Genomic DNA, 14,043 nt, shown 5'->3' on the forward strand with positions numbered 1-14,043 from the left:
AGTGAAAAAGTGAGATGTAGGTAGGGCTAAGTACTAGCTGAAAGGCCTTAAATTGTCAATGAGGCTAAAGTGTTACATGGGCCACTAGAAAGAGTGGAGGTAGAACACACTGCAGCGGTGACCCATCAGCTAGAAGGGCGTGTTCCCCTCTCTGGACCAGGCACTTAAGCCCAGCCATGTTGAGTAGAGAGAGTAGGCAGAGACAACTGCAGGCTTATTAGGGACTCAGCAAGTACACAGACAGACAGACGGCTGGGGAGGCATCTAAACAGCTCGCAGGCCTTCGGAGAAGTTGCTCTCTCTAGTTTTCAAAGCAGTTTTCTAGTTCTAAAGAACACAGAAGACAATTACAAGATGAAAGAGACTTCGTAGCAGACTGCGGGGCGGGTTTTGCTGTGTCAGTCATTCTTTCTGTGCATGGGAAGAAAGCTGACACTGGATGAAAGAGACTGGCTTCTGAAAGGAGGAAGGCCTTCGAGTTCTATTCCAGGAGTTCCTGTGCCTTAGCAGAGGCTTCTCCCAAGAGAAGCGGGAGGTCAGAAGGTAATCTTGGACTGTTAGTGTCACAGGACCCTCATCATGCTGATGGTCAGTCAGACCAATGCAGGGGCAGAGGCTGGCAGGCCCTACAGCCCTAGTCTCTCTCTGCCCAACAGGAATACGCTAGGAGACAGGAGACAGACTTCTGATGATAAATCATAAGACACCATAACTCCCTCTATCTCAGGGGACAGACAGACACCTCCAAGGACTGGAGACAAAAAAAACCCACCAAGTTTCATGAAGCCAATGTCAGCTTCCTTATTAAGAGAGGCTTCCCTCTTTCCCTGCTTCACAGCCACCACGCCCTACAGGAGGAAGTTTTGACACAGTAAACAGGCTTGAGAGCTTGAAGACAGTTTAAAGTCAGTGCTCACATCAGGTCTCCACTTGAAACTTCAGAATAGAGGCCATTATGGCAGAACAGTGTGTGTGGACAGCTTTGTTTTGATGAGACGCCTTAAGAGCTGTTCGAAGAACTGAAAATGGAGGCATAGTGCAGGTGCCAGGTGCCAGCAAACCTCGTGTTGTAAAGCCTGCCATCCACATAGGGCAGCAAGGGGCATTCCTAGCACCGTAGGCTCTTCCTGCCATTAATGCTCTCCCTCTTGAGTTTATGCACCTGTGGCCATCCCAGAGCCTATGCTTCAGAAAACACGAGACCCAGGAAAGCCCTCTCACACAGCCTGTGTACCCCTCCTCCCCAAGAGAGCCCTGGACTGTGCTCTGCACTGAGCAGTGACCTCCTGCAAGCAGCTGCAGGTGGCAGGCTCCCTCCCATTCATCACCCCTCACAGACTGCTACCTTATCTTCCTCCAGGGAACTCTGATGTCTTGCACCTTCCTAATCTCACTGCCCTCTCTGAGCTATCACTGAATGACAATGGCTCCCATCCTTTTCCTGTCCCTGGCATGTCTTGGAGCGTCAACGTTCATGGGTAGATCTCTTTATGCTTTTGGTTTGCTGTCCTCAGCTGGTCTCTGCCTTGTCTAGCCTTGTCTTGGAGAACTGCTCATTCCTCTGGGGCATACACTGATTCTCTCTGCTTGCTTTTTGTGCTAGAGGTGAATGGTGGGAGCAGTGTTGATTAAGCTATTCTAGGGCAGAGACCCCAAAAGTAGACAGTTCCAGCTGTCCTGGTCAGAAGCTGGAAGTGGTCTTATTTCTTTCTGTCTTGGCCAGAGGGGACTTGGGTTCCTGATCAGGTTTTTGGCCATCTTTCTTTCCTTTCACACGACCTAAATGAGCACCCTTGCCTGGAAACTATAAGTGAAGATGTGGCTGAAACTGAGAGGCAGCGGACTTCTTACCGGTGGACCCATGCCTCAGTCCAGTTTCTTTCAAAAGACCCTTAGACTAAGCATCTCTATGGCACCCCATTTTCTAGGACTCATTCCTGCTGTATGGAAGCTCTGCCTCTTTCTCTTACATTCCCAACTACAATCTTATGAAATTCCTTGTCAAGCTCACTCTCCTGTTTTCTGTGAATGTCACTGAGTTCTGGAGACAAGGACCCGGAAGCCACTGGTCCCAAGTTGTTCTGGTGGCTGTTGGTTAGTCTAGGACTCTAGCACTGTTATGCTCATCTGGGATGGGAGAGAAAGGTTTCATGTTTCATAAACCCCACATTTCCTGCATCAGTGTTAGCTGGCCCCTGCTCTGGTTCACTGTGCACTGCACCCCCCCCCCCCAGCCTCCGATCCTCTACTATGCTCTGAGCATCTTTGCCCCCATGTTGTCCACTCAACAGACCTTGAATGAGCCCCATGTCTGCTCCTGTTTCCTACCATTTTCTCACCCTGTCAAGCACTGCGGAAGCAGGTCCAAGCCTCCTGGTGACCCTCACGTCCCTGCTTGTTGCCCAGCAACACCTTCCCTTCTGGTCTTACTGACTCCTCTCCTCAAAGGCTTCCTGACTCCCTTCCACCTTTGCTTCAGAAAGCCCCTATTCCTTTCTTACCTGTCCACCTTACACATTGCTCTCAAAGGCCCAGGCTGATGTGATCAGAGGGCAGCCAGACATCCCTGTTTGTAGAACTTGTTCCTGTCCTGGTAACTGTGTCCTTGGCTGTACCGTCTCCATGCCTGTCCTTGGCCTGCACAGTCTGGCTCCAGCAGACAATCTTCTCCCCGAGGCCACCCCTAGCCACCACTGTGTACCTTCCTCTCCTTTCCCTCCACTCAAAATACAGAATGGCCGCTTTGGGAAAAGCCTGCCCATGTTTCATTAATGCATTGCAGGCACGGTGAGTTAGACTTTTAACATAGCAAATAAATGCAAATTTATACATTTATGCAAACTAACATTAGAAAATATTCCTTCGGGTTTTCTTGGTAAAAGTCTGATCACTCTGAGAATACCTCCACAGCTTTCAATTCCTTGTCTCATAAACTTATTGCTTGCTTAATAACTGTCCACACTCAGCCCCTGACCCCTGGTCTGGGCTAACTAATTACTACTGGGCAACACCTTTGTTTTTTCTACCTTTTTACCATATGTGATGGCTGTAACTGTTAGAGATTATCTATTTCCCTTGAGTTTCATTTCCATTTATCTCTCCAGTCTGACTTTCCACTCACATTCATCAATGCTATCTGCCTCACCTTTGCTTTTTAACAATGCAAACACATTTGCATTCTGCATAATGCAGCAAGTGCTGCTTACACCTCTAGAAGGTAGGGAGGCTCTATTCTTAGTGTCAGCCCAGGCCCCTGCATGTGTCCTGCAGCTCACTGTGCCCTCTGTCAGCTGCCAGTGTCCACCTGTGATAGACAACATGGCTTTCTGCCTGCCAGACAACTCCTGGCAACTTCTCTGTTCCATTCTGAGCACTGGGGCTGCCGTGGACAAATTTTCTGTCCTCAGGTTTTCTGTGCCCCATGGTGTACCTCACGTGCCTCCTTATCCTGGGACCTTCTTGGTTTTATGGTAGTTCTGCTCCATGTTCTTCCAACTGGTACTCCTGACCTTTATGGGCCCTGGTGTGGCACAGTGTGCTGTGGCCTAGCCTCCCGAGGTGGCTCTCGCTCTCTTGTAGGTACTGGGAAACTCAGTGCTCATCACTGTTTGCCTCTTGCTGCCCCCATAGGCCTGGCTGCCCCTCTCCTCTTTTCTTTTCTTTTCTTTTCTTTTCTTTTCTTTTCTTTTCTTTTCTTTTCTTTTCTTTTCTTTTCTTTTCTTTTTTTTCAAGACAGGGTTTCTCTGTGTAGCCCTGGCTGTCCTGGAACTCACTCTGTAGACCAGGCTGGCCTTGAATCAGAAATCTGTCTCTGCCTCCCAAGTGCTGGGATTAAAGACATGCGCCACCACTGCCCGGCTGTTCTCTGTTTTCAAGGAGTTCAGAGACTCATAGACTAGCCTGGTTCCTGTGAGATGTGTAAGACTCCTGTGAGCCATCGTGTAATTAGCCTCCAAGAGCAGCTGGTGCTAACATTCTCAGTTGTATAGCTGAAGAAACTGAGGCACAAGGAGAGGACCATCTTGCCCCAAAGCTCCAAAGGCAATGAGTGACAGCACTGGGATTCTAGCCCAGGCCTGTCCAGAACCTGTAGCCCTGCAATAAACTGTGAGCCACCTTCTTGGTCTCTCAGACACTAAAACCCTGCTCTGCTTTAAGTAGCTGGGGCAAGGTCTCTTGATATTTCAAGGCTAAAGACCTGTGGATCCCAGAGATTCTCTGCAGGTACTAGAGGACCCAGCATCCCAGAAGGAGGAATTTTGCCCTTGGCTGTGGATGGGCTATCCTCAGCTGTGGCTAGCTGAGGCTAGGGGGAAAAACACCGGCAGTGAGTGTCATGTACAAGATCACCGGGAAGGAGTCTTGCAAGCTCTTTGGGAGTTCCTGACCACAGGTACTGGGGAGAGCTGCTGAGCAAGAGAAGCTGAACTGCCCCAAATCTGCAAGCAGGCTGCCCCAAGCCTGCCTCCGTTCTGATGAAGACACCAGGATACACCGGGTCTGAGATCTCAGGGTCTGAGATTAGTATGTCCCCACTGGCAAGACCACCAAGGTGGCTAGTGTCATCAGGCCTGGGGAGGCTCAGAGGCCCTGCCTGGCTCTCTTCCCCTGTGATGGCCACCTGGCTGTTTCCTCAGAAAGGAAAACATTTGCCAGGAGCTGGGGCTTGAAGAGCTAAGGGGGAAACCCAAAACCTCTCCTGAGGTGACTTTCCTATTGATCTTTTGTCTCAAGTGTTTCCCTTGGGGATGAATAAGAAACACTTCTCTGAATAATTCACCATCGGCCCTGAGGTAGAAGTGTACTTCTTTTTAATAAGGACCAAGCACTTTGTGTTGATTTAATTCTTTTGCAATGTTCTAGCAAAGGCTGGGAGACCGAAAAGCTCTTAAAACTTCTCTCTTTCAATAGTGAGACAAAAATTAAAAGCCATGTAATATCTTTAATCAAACAGAGTGATGTTTAGATAATATGTAAAAGTATTTATAAAGCTGTCGAGTTCTCATAGAAGGAAGTGAAAAAGGTGAGTGACTGTCAGTATTACCAGGCTTGGTCTATGTTTGAAACTGAAGATGACTGCCTCTGGTTTTCTATTTAGTGAACATCTACTAGGTACCAGGGACTCTTGAGGCTTCGTACTCAGCCATTTTGTTTAGTTCTCACACAGCCCATGTGGGTAAATAGCCACCCAGTCACAGAAATGCCATGGGTCCTGAAGGTTAAACAACAAACAGGTTCAATTTCAGACCTAACCCAGTGACAGCTCAGTCCCCTGTCACAGCTCAGTCCTCTGCACTGTACGGCACCAATGAGAAACAGGGAGGCTGTGAGGGCTATGGGGTCCTTCTGAGCACATTTTACCATTAGTTACAGAACCATGTCCTCTTAGTCCTAAACACACAGCCAGTCTAACAGAAGGACTTCTTGCAAAAAGGGCATGGAGGCACAGAGAGATTCTGGGCTCTTCTTGGGGCTAAAGACTGTGCGAGGCTCGACTGGGACCTGATGTCTGTCCCAGGATTCTGTGTCTAGTTCCCCTGACCCCATCTCACACACCTTTGTCTGATGAGGCATGAGTTCCTGAGGGCCACAGATGTGAAAGACAAGGCAATCCACTTTCCTGTGGGCTGTTAGACAAGAGAGACCCTCTGCTAAGAACCAAACTGCCTCAGAACCTGAAACTGGTGCCCTGGCCCAGAAGAGGTCCTGTGGCTTTCCACCGACTCCGAAGACAGACCTTCATGTTCAGCTCAGAATCTCACAGGCTGGAGACACGGACAGAAATGCCCTGTTACGGAGGGCGTCCGTGCATATCCCTGCTAGCCACAACCTTCTGGAATGACACCAAGCTGGCAAGTGGCCTACTCTAAGACCTCTCAGAGATGGCTGTCCCCAGAGGTGGAGCAGCAGGGAGAGGTGCTCTTTTCTCACTTGGGCACCCAGGGAAGGACACATGTATCTCTGAAATTGCCTCAGGTATACATGGGGGTGGAAACTGGCCAAACACCTCCCTTCTGGGCAACTCGGGGGCACCCCTCCCTTCCTATAACGGGGTGCAGTCTACTGGCCAGTACCTTGGAGGCAAACCCGAGTCTCCGGCTCCCTCAGGAGTATTTGGTATGGATATTCCCTTAGGGTGGTTACTGCAAGCAGTGCAGATGTCCAGGTGACAATGATGGTGACCAACCACAGGGTGATACTGATTGCTGACTTAATTGACCCATTGCACCTAATAGTACCTTAGGTAAGACAGTTGGCTATGCACTGTCACCTCCCAGGGTGTCACAGGATCTGCCTGTTGGCTTTGTGCCATGTTATGTTTCAACCGGCTAACTTGGCCTTGGGAACCAGTGGGTATGAGGGTCGTAGGCTACCTGCTGCGTCCGAGGAGAGCTGCAATCCAAGAAATGGGAACCCTGGCCTGGGTCTCAGACTCACCAGTCGCTGCATGCTCTTCACATGAGTAGGGCTGATGGATAAGGCTTCTTCGTACCACCGCCGGGCCTCATCGAAGTGTCCTCGAAGCTCAGCAACCTGGCCCCGCATGTAGAGGACATTATGGGACATTGGGAAGAGGTTGGCAGCTTCTTGGGTACAGGCTGTAGCTTCCGCAGGCTTTCCAATGCCAATGTAGACCTCAGCTGTGGGAGCAGAGCAGAAAACAGATGCTGTCCTGGATCACTGCCCTCAGAGACCCTGTGAGCGGTTGGTACTCAGCTTTGGGACTTTCATATTCCCCTATGGGAGTTTGGCACAGCTCAGAGCCAGCTGTCCCCTACTACCCTGGACATGGCCATAGGCCAACAGTCTTTTGTGACCACTTGTGCACAGGTCATTTGTGCTTTGGTCCTTGAAGGGCAGGCATATGTCACTACCAAACTGAAAGCAATGAGGGCTGCCTGGGCTTTGCCCCAATCTCTGAGGACAGTCAGTCGTCCCAGGGTCTACTTAAAGCCCTTCAGCATGAGGACAGACACTACCCTTAGCTCTGCTCATCACAGAGAAAGGGTTGAAATGAGCTGAGGGACAAGTGGACCAGAGGCACACAGCCAAGCACTGAAAAGGGCTCTGCCCTCTGGAGCTTGCTCTTCAGAGGCTAAAGGATGCCAAAGGGGCTTTCTGGGGGCTTAGTACATCCAGAAGGGGTATTCATTATGAAACTCCAAGGAGCAGTCTGCTAGAGACATTCTGAGAACTGAACTTGGTTTAGCTGCTGGCAGATCTATCTTTCAAGTCACCTGTATGTGGCAGGAGGATTGGGTGAGAGAGCACAGCACTGGCTAGTCTCTGTCACTTGGGACAAGCCAACAGGCACACAGACCCCTCTCACCCTTTTCTTTTACCCCAGACCTGGAGAGACACCATACAGGGCAGGATGTCCTAGCAGGATGCACACAGGGGGTTTGGGGTACAGAAGTGCCTGCTGTGTTCCCTGGAACATTCTCTTTCATACAAAATTTAAGAAGAGGCAAGCACTGGAGTGGTTTCCTGTCACCCTTCCAAGCCTTCAGGGCCCAGGAAGGCCCCCATCCTCCCCAGCCTCCATTTCTCCAGTTGCTTTGCTCTGTCTGTGAGGGTTGGCAGTGAGAAGAGGTGGGGAGTCTGTTGTAGTATTGGCTTTCTCTGAACATTTCTGGGACAGACCCAATGATGGGCCTTACAGTCCCCAAGCTGAGCACACCTATGCCTGCTCTCATTGATGGCTTAGCCAAATGTCTTTGCCAGGGCCTTAGCCACACAGCTTCTCCTTGTCTCTGGGTCTGTGCCTGGTTGTGCCAGACTGTCAAGAGTCATTCCTTCCCAGTGGCTCAGTGGGAGAGTGAGACACCTCAGTCCTTCTAGGCCATGACCCAGTGGTTCTGACTCAGGAATTTTCTTGGGTGGAGTCTTAGAGTCCTTGACTCATTAATGGGAGGAGCCAAAAGCCTGCCAGGCAGAGCACTGCCACCACACTGACAAGCTGTGTTCTTGGCGCTCTATGCTGGGCTGAGCCCTGCCCCCCCCCCCCCCCCCCCCGGTCTACTTACACACAATTCTTGTGTTTGGGTGCTGACTGGTTTTTAATGGGTTATCTGAATTGTCATTAGCATCTTTGCCAGCCATTTTTCACACCCAGCCTTCTTATCCTATCCACCTCCTCAGATCCCCTGTGCCGACTGATCCACAGGGACTTTTCTTGCAGGGAAGGTGCACTCTCTTGCCTGCAGTTCCTGTCACTCACTCTGCCTGCATCCTGGGTGGATGGTTTTAGTCTACCCCTCCTTAGTGGACTGATCTTGTCTGGGCCCCCAGCAACTCCTTCCCTGCAGATGCATTGGATAACTTGTCTTTATGCCACACAGCCTTCAGCAGAAGAGTTTTTTCCTGGGCGGGCCTGGGGCGATGTTCAGTAGGTAACCTTGCTGAATAAGCTGAGGAACCGAGTTCAGATCCTCTGACCTATCTAAAAAGCCAGGTGTCCATAACCCCAGCTCTGTGACGTGATAGAGACAAGAAGACCATTGGGGCTTGCTAGCTTGCCAGCATAACCCAAAATGGCAGATTCCAGGTTCAATAAGACTCCGTCTCAAGAAAACAGAACTGACAGCCACAGAAAAGCCACCTAGAACCCTCTGGTTTCCAAACACCAATGCACACATGCATGTAGCACACATAGACATATCCCTCTCTCATACAGACATATACTCCGATTTCCCTAGTGATTAGTGTTTGTTGCATACTGAGCAGCTCACTATGTGATCTAGTGTGAATGTTCCAATTTCCTTATTTTGCTCAGTGGGATGAGAACTAACTTGCCTGTGTCCTACCTGCAAGAGTTAGGAGTCAGAATTATGTGTGTGGTGGCAAATCAGAGCTGTACATACTCTACCATGGAGCTACATGTGTGTGCTGGCAATCAGAGCTGTACATACTCTACCATGGAGCTACATGTGTATACTGGCAATCAGAGCTATATATACTCTACCATGGAGCTACATGTGTGTGTGGTAGCAATCAGAGCTGTACATACTCTATCATGGAGCTACAAGTGTGTGCTGGCAATCAGAGCTGTACATACTCTGTCATGGAGCTGCTCCCCCAGTCCTTATCTTACGTTTGATTTGGGGGCTTACTAACTCCTCAGACTGGTTCTGACCCGACTTTGCAGTCCAGACAGGCATGGATTTGCTTTTATTTCAACAGTGAGATAAACAGCAAACACACACTCTCAACTCTCCTCTGAGGTCCCCACCTTTTGCTGCCTTCTGTCATCCCACACTTACTTGGAGAGAGCTTTTAAAGTCCCATTCAGACCTTTCCCACTTGAATAGCTTCTTGGGGACTCTAGGATTTAGAGTTCAAAGATTCTAACATGGCTGCCTGAAACAGCCTAACGTGGATGACCTGACCCTGGCCACAGGACTTGCTGCCTCCCCTTGGGTCCTAGAACTGCACTGTCTTTCCCCTCTCAGAGCTTCTGCTGCCTGCAGGACTCTTTCAAGTTGTGCTGTGCTGGGTGGTACTGCACCTCTTCCATTGTTCCTCTCCGGTGCTGACCAAACTTCGATTGCTTCCTGCTTCTTGCTTTGGCAAGACTTTTTGTTCCCAAGGGTTACAGGAGCTGCACTGTTTGTTCCTAGTACTTGGCACATGGACGTCCCAGGCTTCTGCATCTGCAGACCCTAGGAAGGCAGGGACTGAGTATCTGTCTCCGTGACCACTGTGCTGCGGAGCCTGGCACACAACCAGACACTCGACAACATTACAGAGAACGACGGAAGGCAGAGCTGTGGGCTGCACGGCTGGTTCTGAATTTAGGCCTCCTGGTGGCACATGAGTCTTGCAGCCTGAGATGAGTGACCTGGCAGCTCTACCTCAGTTAGGACGGGGACTAAGCAAGTCACCGAGCTATTGGCACAGTGTCTGAACCACACCTTGTGCTTGGAAAGTGCCAGCTATACCAAAGGTAAAGAGCATTCACTCAGACCCCACAGATGAAGAGGCTGGTGATGAAGGGCAGGGCTGATCCCCAGAACTCTGTGTCTAGTACACCCCTGTGTATTGGCCCATATGCCACGTGTCTAGCAACTGTCTTTATTTCCTCATGGTGGCCAACCACAGTTGCCTCTAGATTCCGCTGATGAACCTCATGGTGGCTGAGAGAAGCTGAGGAGGGGAAGGGGTCAAGGCTAAGGAAATTGTGACAGTATCACAGCTTCAAATTCCCAGCAGAAATCAGAAAATCTGATCTTGCACATCTAAGAATAGCTGCTGGTTTCGGCTGTGCGAGGTGCCAAAGTGAAAGCTATAATTATTAGTAAGTAGCAAGCAGGAATTAACCACCTACCGCAAAGGCACTTTTAGCTGCCTTCCCAATGTGGGTACCCAGAAGCTGCCTGGCTTGGAAGGGGTCTGGTTGGGTGCTGAATTCCGGGAGCTGTCTGACTTTCCAATGAACACAGGGAGGCCAGCTGTGTCTGGGAGAGAAGGGCTCACTCAGATGCAGTGGGTCTGTGCTGAGGTGTACCACCATGCTCTCCTGGTTTCTGTCCTGGAAGACTGTGCCACGTTCAGTTTTTCAGAGGGGTTCCCCTGCTACAAGGCAGGGGTGCCCTTCTCCTGCCCTTCTCTATGGGAGGCCAAGCACAAATGCTGCCACAAGATTCCTGGCACTTTTAGGAGAAAAGATTGAAATCTGGTGAGCTGATTTCTAAGTGAAATGGGAAGCTCAGATGCTGTAAAAAACATAATCCTGAGTGGGTGGGGGTACAAACAAAACAGAAGGACTGGGGAGGTGGCTCAGTTGGCAAAGTATTAGTCTTATAGCATGAGTACCTGAGTTTAATCCTCATAACTCAAAAAAAAAAAAAAAAAAAAAAAGCCAGACATGCGGGCATGCTGGTAGCATCCCAGCACTAAGAGGAAGGGAAATTCACTGGCCAGTCAGCCTAACTCACCAACTGAGTTCTAGGATTGTGAGGGATCCTGCCTCAAACCAACAAGGTAGGAACTTTATGTGGAATAATAGCCAAGATTGTCCTCTAGCTTCTATGTGCACACATACATGTGCACCATTGTGTACACACACACACACACACACACACACACACACACACACAAGGTCTTTAATATATAGTAAGTGGCTTATGAGCGAAAAGTTGACGCTTGACATCTAAGAAGATATGTGGGTAAAACTGTGAGCTACCAATAAAAACACCATCTTTCACGCATCCAGTTGGGATTTTGAAATACATGGTATTGGCAAAGAGACAAAAAAATACAGTCATATGCTGTTTACTGGAATAGAAATCAGTCCAGCTCTGTGGGAGGTCATATGACTACATTCATCCAAACTAAAGAGGATGCATCGTTTGACCCATCAGATCCACTCTGTGGAGCTGACCTTAGAGACAGAACAATCCGTGTCAGTACACGTACTGAAGTGCTGTCTGCAATGAGAAATGATGAGAAATGATGCAGACGCCAATCCACAGTGTGTGCACTGCTGACATCATGATGCTGCCTACCGTGGATTTACACTGTGCAGCTGTAAGGAGCGTAAGTCAGCACCATGTAGGCTGACTTGAGGACATGAGGAGAGGGCAGCAGAGAGGGTAGATCCTCTGGAAGGTGCCAGAACTGCCACCAGGGTCTGCAGCAGGTGACTGAGGCACAGGGACAAGGGAGCCTTTTCACTTTACATCTTTCCCACATGTTCATCTGTGTGGCAGAAAAGTACGTTATCTGAAAAATTATTTAAATGAATTTGTGACACTTGTCTAAACAAACCAAAACACAAACATGCATGGCCCAAGCTGAATTGGCTACCAGGCATCCTAGGGAAAGTCTGTGGTCCTGGGGTCAGAAGCTTCCAAGATGAATGAGGAGGTGGTAAACGGAGGGGCTTTCACTACCCGGGCCCCCTATAGTCAAGTGTCCTCACTCCCTGAGCCGCAGCTGGCCTTGAGGTTCATGTGTCATGCTCACAGTTTTCTTGCCACCACAGATACAGCCCAGAAACCCCAATACAGATGGCTAGAACCTGACCATTGTTTCAGAGAGACCTTTCTTTCCCAACAGACTCAAATGCAGGGCCATGTCACCACAGGATCCCGTCACAAGGTCCACTACTCAGTCAGTTCACCAGAAAAACCAACCAGGTAAGACCATGCTCCCAACACCCAGACGCTCCACAGCTCTGGAAGTCAGGGCCTGATTCAGTTTCTCTAAACCTTGTAGAATGTGTGCACTCTGTGAAGGGTATAGGCTGTTCTAGAGAAAGCTGGGAAGTAGCCTCCTGCTGGGCCCTGGCTCTCAGAGGCAGCCTGTCTTGACTTCTTTGGGGAGTGGATGGAGAAGGAAACACACACACACACACACACACACACACACACACACACAGAGGAATCAGCTCTCTTGTGTACTTAGATGAATATAATTTGTTAACTTATAGCAGTGTTATGGGTTAATTAAGGATGCCAACACGGAGAATGTATATGGGCTAGCTCTGTGGCTGGCCACACTTTCACACATGCATATCTCCTAAAGGGACACACAAGGTAGGACATCACACGACTGGCCCAGAGAATGAAGGCAGAAATAGATGGGTATCTTGTGGTGGTGACAGGCACTCTTCCTAGTGTCAGTTAGGCTCCAAGCATGTCCCTGGTGGTGGTGAGCCTAAGAAGGGGCCACCAGGGTCATGTAGATGAAGTGGTTAAACTCAAGAGATAGGTTACTGTTCTCAGAAATAGAAATATGCATATACACTAATAATCATCACTTTCTTGGGAGCTTGCCACGTAAAATGTGTGGGTAGCCATGCACAGACACCTGTGACATGAAACCAGGGCACAGGGGATCACACTTCCTCTGGGTCGGTTTCCAGATCAGAGGCTGCTGCAGCTGCTTCCCTCTCTGTAGGTTACCAGGCATGGCTGTGGAGGGAAGCAGGGGCACCAACCACTGCCCTGCCCTGCCCTGCCCTGGAGGAAGGCATCTGTACCATCAACGCTCCCGTCCCATTGCCCTGGGACTTGGGGACCCAACGCTGAGACATGCCAAGCACCGTGCTCCTTGACCTAGCAGACAGGTACTTTTCCAATGCTGCCATATAGATGAAGAAACTGAGGCTGAGAGGTGAGGCAGAGCTGGAGTCTACCGGCTGGGAAATAGTTCAGGTAGAAGTCACATACACAGGTGCAACACTGGACCCCTCTCTAGTACGAGAACCCCTTGCCCTGAAAATCCCTCAGGGATCCCCAGTCCACGTTTCTACTGACTGCCTGGGTCAATCATAGTCATTGAGGAGGATCAAGGGAGGAGATGAAGATGCAATGTCAGTTTGGGCATGGCAGTTTGAGTTCTCCCCAAAGCTGAGGAGTTCAGGGCTAAACAGTGGAATGGGCATCTGCGGAAGCTAGCAGTCTCAGGATCTGTGGATTGTGGGAAAGAATGGGAAGAGGCCCATGGGGTCAAGAGTGGGAGTGGTACCTGCATGGAGCCAGATCTGTGCCAGCGTCATCCAGGGATGCAGTGGACCCTGCTTGGGAGCACTGCTTTGCAGAGATGAGGCCACTTCTGACAGTGCTTGCTCCACTCTTGAGGCTGCTACTGATGTGGCATGGACGGAGCCTGTGGGAGGTTTCAAGACTGTGTTAGGGGTTAAAGGGGGGGGGGGGCGACGAACCTCATACCTGACCAATGACACCCCCTCCCAAACAAAGACATGGGTACAAACATACACATACCCTTTCCCCAAGATGTGGGTTATTATTCTTAAAGAAGTGGGGACCAGCCATGATAGCCTAGAACTTGAGTTTCACCTCTGCCTAGCTGGTCCTTTAGTCAACACAAAGGGCACATGCTATGCTAAGCATGCTCCTGGAGCTCAATCCTCTTGATGTGAGTGCTGGGGCAGGAAGGGAACACAGCTCGACACAGCAGGGACTCAAGGTTAACAAACAGCATCAGGGATGGCTACAGAGGGATGTTACAAAGCACCCTGTCGTCTTTAGGGACAAAACCCAGCAACTGCATGGGCAACAGCAGGGGACGGCCATG

General features: G+C 49.9%; 1 protein-coding gene across 17 annotated transcripts in view; it reads right to left on the minus strand.

Annotated features, from left to right (window-relative positions):
- Ttc7b (tetratricopeptide repeat domain 7B) overlaps nt 1-14,043 on the minus strand; it is a 220,068-nt gene that overhangs the window by 18,336 nt on the left and 187,689 nt on the right. For all 17 annotated transcript variants that reach the window (NM_001374711.1, NM_001033213.1, XM_006515326.3 and 14 more), the window contains 2 exons: nt 13,474-13,614; nt 6,439-6,641 (listed from right to left, as the gene is read on the minus strand). In NM_001374711.1, the coding sequence (NP_001361640.1) occupies nt 6,439-6,641; nt 13,474-13,614 (344 nt within the window). The remainder of the gene's footprint in view (nt 1-6,438; nt 6,642-13,473; nt 13,615-14,043) is intronic.

Source organism: Mus musculus, chromosome 12, assembly GCF_000001635.26.
Source record: "Mus musculus strain C57BL/6J chromosome 12, GRCm38.p6 C57BL/6J".
Lineage (NCBI taxonomy): Eukaryota > Metazoa > Chordata > Mammalia > Rodentia > Muridae > Mus > Mus musculus.